The 8,648-nt window shown below is 31.1% G+C and overlaps 1 protein-coding gene across 1 annotated transcript; it reads left to right on the forward strand.

Moving 5' to 3' along the window:
- Positions 1–2,057: 2,057 nt before the first annotated feature.
- On the forward strand, positions 2,058–7,489 carry LOC112727950 (laccase-4). The gene is made up of 6 exons (XM_025777909.3): positions 2,058–2,241; positions 3,239–3,390; positions 4,491–4,735; positions 4,852–4,980; positions 5,439–6,365; positions 6,987–7,489. The coding sequence occupies exons 1-6, from the start codon at positions 2,059–2,061 to the stop codon at positions 7,115–7,117; spliced, it is 1,767 nt and encodes a 588-aa protein (XP_025633694.3). The 5' UTR covers position 2,058; the 3' UTR covers positions 7,118–7,489.
- The last annotated feature ends 1,159 nt before the right edge of the window (positions 7,490–8,648 follow it).

The following is an 8,648-nucleotide window of genomic DNA, read 5'->3' on the forward strand; positions in this document are numbered from 1 at the left end:
ATATCGCGATGGAAAATCACGGTGTCGCGGTAGTACCAACATTTTCTCAAGAAGACCACGCCGCACATGCTCTGCAGTTGGATTAGTTCCTTGATCATCGCTTGTATCTACGTTTTGTGCATATACTTGATCCAAGGCTTCTACATCATCTCCTTTGGCCTCGGAATCTACATGCTCAACCTCCTTATCAGCTTCCTTTCTCCTAAGGCTGATCCTGAAATTCAGGAACTCTACGACGATGCCACTCTCCCCACCAGGGGCTCCAATGAGTTTCGTCCCTTCGTTCGCCGCCTCCTTGAGTTCAAGTTCTGGTATTTAATCATGGCTATTCAGGATGGTCATTTTAGTAGGTATGCGGATGATTATTTGAATTCTTATGTAGATGGTTATTTGATTGGATTGGGTTTAGTTATATACAATTAAAATATGCTAGATGTTCAATTCACTAGGTATGCGGATGATTATTTTTATCTTTAAGTGGATGGTTATTTTCAATAGGGGTGAGTGACGCCGGTAACGGTGCGTAGCAAGCCAATTAGCGACGGCGAGGAGGAGTCTGGTAGCGCCGTTCGTTTTCGATATGGAGGAGAGCAATGCCGATGAGGATCCTTGTTGGCGAACCAGCGGCGGTGAGGAGGATCCCAGTGGTGATGACGAGGGCTGGTTGAAGACCAAGCAACGGCGGCGACAGCAAAGGGTTTAGAAAAAAGGCTGGTGTTTTGGTAAAGTAGGGTATAATAAATGGTTAAAATTTTTAAATTATTGAATGAGATTTTCGGTTGAATAATTTGGGTGGAGTATTTTTTTTTAACTTCATTGGACCAAATTCCTAACTTATTGTTCACGTTATTCAGTTGTTTACCTAACAGAACCGTTGTGATATTTAAAAATCACAAAAAGAACTATTTATAACTAAAAATTCAACTCCTAATTAACTCATCTATGTTATGTTTATAACTGATTTTATCTAATTAAATCTTAAAATACGATTATAATTTATGGCATTAATAACAAATACATTTATAACATTTTAAAATAAAAATATTTTTATGAAATTCGCATGGAAGGTGTGACGTGTTATTTGTGTTTCTTCAAACAATCTATTTTTGGATGTATGTCTAATATTCAATTTTCATATATATTCATCCCCCTCTTCTCCCCTTCTTATTGTGATTCTAATATGCTAAATAGGAGAAAATGATAAGAATAAGGTAAAAGATCTTATATAGAGGTTGAGCAAGCTAAGAAACTTGCTTAAGTGACAAAAAATCCCAATTTAGAACACCACATACCATTCTGGTAATATTTCACCTACTATTTTCATATGAAAACATGCTATATAGCCCTCTTTAATTCATTGTGTAAGTAAAAGTAGAAATATAAAAATAAAAATAAAAATAAACTAATGCAATAAGTTTATTAATCTACTTAAGCAAGTGTCGGAAATTTAAATCCCGACTTATACATGCAACAACCTATTGGCTAATGATAAACCTTTAAATAGAGTTCTGATTTGCGACAAATTAGTCATTCACTTGCCAAATTGGAGGATACTGTAAAAAACCAAATAACGTGCAAATTGTTTCTAGCCGCAGGTGAAAGGCTGTTTCAACAAGAAAATGATGAATAACTAGGCTTTAAAACTTTCCTTCTAATTAAACTTCATTTGATTATGAAGTTATCACTAATTAGTGGGAGTTAGAGCGAGAGAGGTTTAATAGTCATAGAACACAACCAACCAAATTATAGCAACATATATATATGACCAATTAATTATTAATTACTAATTAAGGAAATCAAAGCTTTTAATTTGTTAATTAATAGCTTGAACTCCAAAATACATGGGATTCAATTCCCACTATCCTCACAGCTCACAACTTTATGTGACATGCAAGATATAATGAGATAGCATGGTTACATCTTAGTCCTTTTCATAACATCATCGATCTAAGTCTTAATTTCCAAGGATGCATCCATCACTTACCTAACCAAGCTAAAACGACGTTGTAGCAATGGCTTGTTTTCATTTCATTCATTCCTATATAAGTTTGCATTGGAATGTCATTTATGAATGCAACACTACAAAGAACAGTGTTTGTATTACTACAACAAATTAGAAAACAAAATCAAAAGAAGAAACTGAGTGAAATGGGTTCTTCTTCTTGGATTAAAGTGTTGCTTTTTGTAGCTTTGATTCTCCCAGCTTTGGTTGAATGCAAAGTGAGGCACTACACATTCCACGTAAGTGAAGATAACAAATTCATGTTGTAGAATTATCTGCGAATTTTTTATCTATAAAATTTTTTAGCAGTGAATTTTATTTTAAATTTATTATTTATAGAAAATATGTAAAATTTTTGTGACAAATTTTAAAATTTGCAACAAATTTGGCAGATAATTTTCGCACCATAAAATGAGAACTATTATTTGCAATTGCATTTTTACTACGAAAACATTCACAAGTAAAATATCCACAGCAAAATCCATACGTACGTGTATTATTACATATTTTTTGGCTTACTTCAATTCGTGTTATTTGTATTTACCATTATTTCATTAAGATAACATGCATGCTTTCATTATTTATATATGTTATGAGACTCGTTTTATATGAGTCCGACATTTTATCTCTACTTATAGAATGTCAATCAATTCAATATGCAAGACAAAATAAAATCATAAAATATTTCTCTTTAAGAAGCTTATACAAATGAGCTATATATATACAAATAATGCATGGAATTTGTTAAATTTTTTTGACATCTTTTCATGGGAGTTATTTTCAACCACAAATAAACGAAACTAATTTTATATCTATGAAAAATAGTTTTTATATAATAAAGATACCTAAACATTAATTTTAAATTTTTATGAATAAAAATAATAATTTTTTATGAATATAAAATTAATTTTATTTATTCATGATAAATTTATTAATATTTTAAATTTTTATAAATAAAAATAGTAGTTTATTTAAATATGTTTTTTAAATATTTAGCTTGTGTAAAAATTTGGCCTATTACACACCTAAATTTAATCATTAGCGGAACTGAAGGAGAGGTTACTTTAAAGCATACCATAATGAGTACTTTTAGAACTCTAGTTCAATGAAGGTACACACCTAAAGATGGTTAATAAGTCACTTCTTTCCAACAACATGCAATATAATATAATAATAATGTTCCATAAAAATCTTAAGAGTCAAAATGAACTAATTTTGGTAACGCTTTGGATGCAGGTGGAGACTAAGAATTACACTAGACTATGTTCAAGCAAATCAATTGTCACGGTTAATGGGAAGTTCCCTGGCCCCACTCTTTACGCTAGGGAGGGTGATAATGTGCTGGTCAAAGTGGTCAACAAAGTCAACCACAATGTTACAATCCATTGGTTAGTGTCATACTATAATTTCATTTCATGTGATCTGTTAGGGGTTTTGTTAATATGAGTCTTAAAACTATATTTAAGAATATTATAAGAAAATTTATTAATAAAAATTATTGAAAGATCATTTTTTATATTTTTAATGAATTAAATAACTAAAATTAAAAAATTTCTATTATTATACTATTAAAATGTATTTTTAGAATACAAAATAGCTAAATTTTACAAATAAATATGTCTAGATAATTGTTATAGTAGGATATAGTGAAAAATACTAGGTTGTTCAAATAACTCGAAAATGGATAAAAAATATTTTTTGTTTTTAATGTTTGTAATTTTTTTTAAAATACTTATAACGTTTAATTATATTTAATTTTATTTTTAATATTTTTTATTTATATTAAAATTATTCCTATATGCTAATTTTATTGAAAATATTAGGAATAAAATTAAAAATATTTAAGAATAATTTTAAAATAAATAAAAAATATTAAAGATAAAAAGTATATTTTATCTAAATTTTTTTTTGTCATGGTATGATTTTGAGTTCATATTTTGCCAAACACTGAGAGTCATACTTTCTTTAGCAAAATTAATTGGGTTTCTAGTAATAGAACCCAAAAACTGTCTAAAGACCAATACAAAAATATTTAGTCCAATTTAACCAATTTAGTGGTCAAATAATTAGTTTATTTGTTTGTTTAAATAAATGTCTTTATCATATTGAAAAATATTGAAGAAATCTAAACAAAAAATATTGGATCCAATTTAATTTCAAAATAATAATAAACTAATAAACCTCAAAAAATAACAAGAGACCAATACAATAGAATATGGTGACAAGTCTTGATATTTGATCCAATAATGTAATTCCATTTTAAAAAAAAAATGCAAGAATTGTAGAGAAAAAAATTGAAAAATTTCTGCATAAATATTGAAATAGAGAAAAAAAATATTGTATGTATAATTTTATCTTTAAAAATTTTCCTTGTTTTTGTAAATATAACCTTTTTTATTATTTCTGAATTTTCATCCTTACATAATTACCAAACAAATATTTATAATGGAATGCTAATTTTAGAGTTGACTACAACAATTTTGGGCAGGCATGGGATTAGACAGTTGAGAACTGGTTGGGCTGATGGGCCTGCATATGTGACACAGTGCCCAATTCAACCAGGAAACAGCTTTGTTTACAACTTCACCATAACAGGACAAAGAGGAACACTTCTTTGGCATGCACATGTTAATTGGCTAAGGTCCACTCTTCATGGAGCCTTGGTTATCTTGCCCAAGAGGGGTGTCCATTATCCTTTCCCTAAGCCTGATGATGAATTGGTTCTTGTATTAGGTGCACCACAATAACACTAACACCCTTCAAATTCATTATATATTTATTTTCTTCCTCTATTCACAAAATGTTATTATTTAATTCATTTTTACTATGGTGACAAAAAAAAATTGTAGGAGAATGGTGGAAATCAGATACCGAAGCTGTTATCAATGAAGCTCTTAAATCAGGTTTGGCACCAAATGTCTCAGATGCTCATACCATTAATGGCCTTCCAGGGACAGTTACCAATTGTTCTAAACAAGGTAATTTTTGTTTACAAATTCTTAAATTATGAGATAAAATAATCGCTTAGAAAAACAGTATTGCTAGGGTGACAAAAAAACAATCAGAAATTATCTTAGAGAAAGTACGAGGAACCAATGGAATATTTGTACAATGTGTATAATAGAGATTTAGGAAGTATTAGAGATATAACTATTAGTGGTACCTTTTTCCATCAGCTGAAGTTTTTGGGATGAGTGGTATCATGATATGGTATTAGAGTGTTAGATCCGAAAGGTCGAGTTCGATCTTTGGTAAACCTCAAAATCAGTTTAAACTTTTGGGAAGATGTTTATTATCCCCTAGTACTCGAATAATTATTCTAGATAACTCTTTATCTAAATATTGTTTTTAGCTGATTTTTTTTTTGTTACTAAACATTCTGGTAAAATAAAAGATAATAAACTCTACGTTTGTCATTTGATGTAAACACATGCAGAAGTATACAACCTACCTGTGGAAAGTGGCAAGACCTACCTTCTGAGAATCATCAACGCTGCACTCAATGAGGAACTCTTCTTCAAAATCGCAGGCCACAAGCTCACCGTGGTTGAAGTTGATGCAACATATGTCAAGCCCTTCAAAATTGACACCATTCTCATAGCTCCAGGTCAAACCACCAATGTCCTTCTAGAAGCTGACCAAAAATCTGGCAAATATTTAGTTGCAGTCTCTCCATTCATGGAGGCACCCATTGCAGTTGACAACTTAACCGCCACGGCAACACTTCATTACACTGGAATTCTCCAAAATACCCCTACAGTACTCACAACTCCTCCCCCCCAAAACGCGACAAAAATAGCCAATAACTTTCTTGATTCTCTTAAAGCTCTTAACTCGAACAGATACCCTGTCAATGTACCGCACACAATTGACCACTCGCTTTTCTTTACCGTTGGTTTAGGAATTAATCCATGCCCGACCTGTAAAGCCGGGAATGGAAGCAGGGCAGTTGCGTCCATTAATAATGTGACGTTTAGTATGCCAACCACGGCGTTGCTTCAAGCGCATTACTTCAATATTAAGGGTGTTTTTACGACGGATTTCCCCGGAAATCCGCCGAATGTATTTAACTTTACCGGTGCAGGACCAAAGAATTTGCAGACCACAGTTGGTACCAAGCTATACAAGCTGAAGTACAATGATACGGTGCAGCTTGTGCTGCAAGATACCGGGATCATTGCACCTGAGAGCCACCCGGTTCATCTTCATGGATTCAATTTCTATATTATTGGTCGGGGAGTTGGGAATTATAATAATAAAACGGATCCAAAGAGCTTCAACCTTGTTGATCCGGTTGAAAGGAACACTGTTGGAGTACCAACTGGAGGCTGGGTTGCTATTAGATTCAGAGCTGATAATCCAGGTAAAAAAAATTATTAATTTCATCATTTACAATGCTAATTTTTCAAATAAGTTGGTCTCTTTCGATATCTTTATAATTCTGTTTGAGTATGCTTATAAAAGGAATAAATCAGAGTGAGTTTGACGTAAAATTCTAATTGAAATTATAAAAAAAAGTTATTTTGACGCTAAAAATGAATCATTATATATTTTATATAAATATATATTGTTTAATTTATTTTTAATATGTATTTTATATTATAAATATATATTTTACAGTTCAATGATTTAATAGCTAATTTCTTTTATACGTCTAATATGATTATGAAATTATATATAAAATTACATATAGCTAATTGAAAATAGCTGGTTAATACCAACTTAAGTGGTTAGAAGTTTCCCAATTAATGCTAAAATTTTCTCCATCTTTACTTCTAATAAACTCATTCAAAGAATCAGCCTAGGTAGTATAATTTTAAAAGGAATTTTTCTTACAAATTTTAATACAAAATTTATTAAAGAATTTGACATTATCTTTCCTAAGGTAAGGTGCACCAAAATGATCCTATAGTAGTAAAAACCTTTTTTGGGTTGTAGGATGAATAATGTTGACTGTGTTGATAATAATGTTTGTATTTTACAGGGGTTTGGTTCATGCATTGCCACCTGGAGGTGCACACAACATGGGGACTAAAGATGGCATTTTTGGTGGAAAATGGGAAAGGTCCTAAACAATCAGTGATACCACCACCAAAAGATCTTCCAAAATGTTAGTCACACAATATATCCATCAAATCAAATCAAATAATTATATGCATAAGAGGGGGGAAGGACTTCCAATTCAAATTGAAGTGTTGGAAGGATACAGAGAAGCCAGGCAAAAAAAAAAAGAGAATGATTGGAAAGAAGGGGCTATTTAATAAGTGAGGCGGTTCAATTTGTTTCTTTTCTTTTCCCTTATAAAGTAAAATAGGAGAATTTGTCCAACATGTTCAATAATATGGACCGGTTATTTTTAGTTTTGCTTAGACACATTTTTTAGAGGCACTTAGCTTCATATATGTATGGAACCAATAAATGTTCGCTTTTGTTGTTTATTTGGAAATATTGGAATTTGAAATACAAAATGAATTTAGTACTGTTTCACTCGTTTCTTGGTTGATTTCGACAGATGATGTCGAAATGAGATTGTATCAAGATCTCAAGTATCGTAAAGCAAATATGACTGCTTTGTAAAAGAGTAAAATCGTCTCCATAATTATTTAATTGGTGTCGAAGCAATTTATCTTAATATTACTAATGGTAAATTTATGACAAACATCAAAAGAGTAAAATAAACAAAAAGATGAAAATATAAAAAATTAATTAAAACAAATGATAATAAAACAAAAAATAAAACAAACAACAATGGATGCAATAAAAAGCAAAAGAAAACAAATTAAAGATTGACTTCTAACACTCACATGTACTTGTACTCCATGCTCTTCCATTAAATCGCAAAGACTGAAAATTTTATAAGTTTTGGTGATGATCTAGTGTCCTTTTTGTGAAGTCTTTCACTTCTTCTGAATTTCTATTATTTATAGACCTTGAATTTAACTGACTTCAGAGCATGTCGTCCATGATCTCACTTCTTCTTTTTTTTCAGCCACAATCTTGCTTTGACTATGAAGAACCTTTATCTCCAAATTTTGACAACTACATCTCCCTTGGTTCCTAAATTTTTGTTCCATGTTTTCATTTGTTGAGTTTAGAGAACTAAACTATGATTAAAATGATGGCTAAACATTATTGGGCTATTATCCAATTGATTGTGTGATGTGTTTTGTTTAGTGTGCAGAAATTAATTAATTCACATTGACCCAAGAAGCATGAAAAATAAGTCCATATTACATCTGGCCCAATATGATTTAAACAAGGCACTCATATCATATGATGAATGGCTGAACCATGAGGAAGAAAGAAAATAAATAAGCCCAAGAAACAAATGCTTAAAGCCCATCCAGCCTTGTACAAAATTGATTCAAGCGTTAGTGGCTGAACTTTGAAACTAAAGAAAAGAAATACTTGACCCAAAGCTTCCTAGAGCCCATACGGTGATCACAATATCAAAAGGTCAAATAAATGGAATCAAGCCCAACCAACAAAGTAGCCCAAGAATCAAGCTTAATGAATTAAAGGAAAAAATCCAAGAGTCCACAAGAAAATGACGATACACATATTCTTGGTTACTAGAACTTAAATTTCAATTCAATTAACTTCATTTCCTGGTAATCAAAAGTCTTACACGTTACTTTATGTCTTA

Source organism: Arachis hypogaea, chromosome 12 (genome assembly GCF_003086295.3).
Source record: "Arachis hypogaea cultivar Tifrunner chromosome 12, arahy.Tifrunner.gnm2.J5K5, whole genome shotgun sequence".
In the NCBI taxonomy this organism is placed as follows: domain Eukaryota; kingdom Viridiplantae; phylum Streptophyta; class Magnoliopsida; order Fabales; family Fabaceae; genus Arachis; species Arachis hypogaea.

Coding starts and splice junctions, on each gene's coding strand:
- LOC112727950 (XM_025777909.3), top strand. CDS start 2,059: ATGTCATTTATGAATGCAACACTACAAAGAACAGTGTTTGTATTACTA. Junction 2,242..3,238: donor TGAGGCACTACACATTCCAC/GTAAGTGAAGAT, acceptor CTTTGGATGCAG/GTGGAGACTAAGAATTACAC. Junction 3,391..4,490: donor CACAATGTTACAATCCATTG/GTTAGTGTCATA, acceptor AATTTTGGGCAG/GCATGGGATTAGACAGTTGA.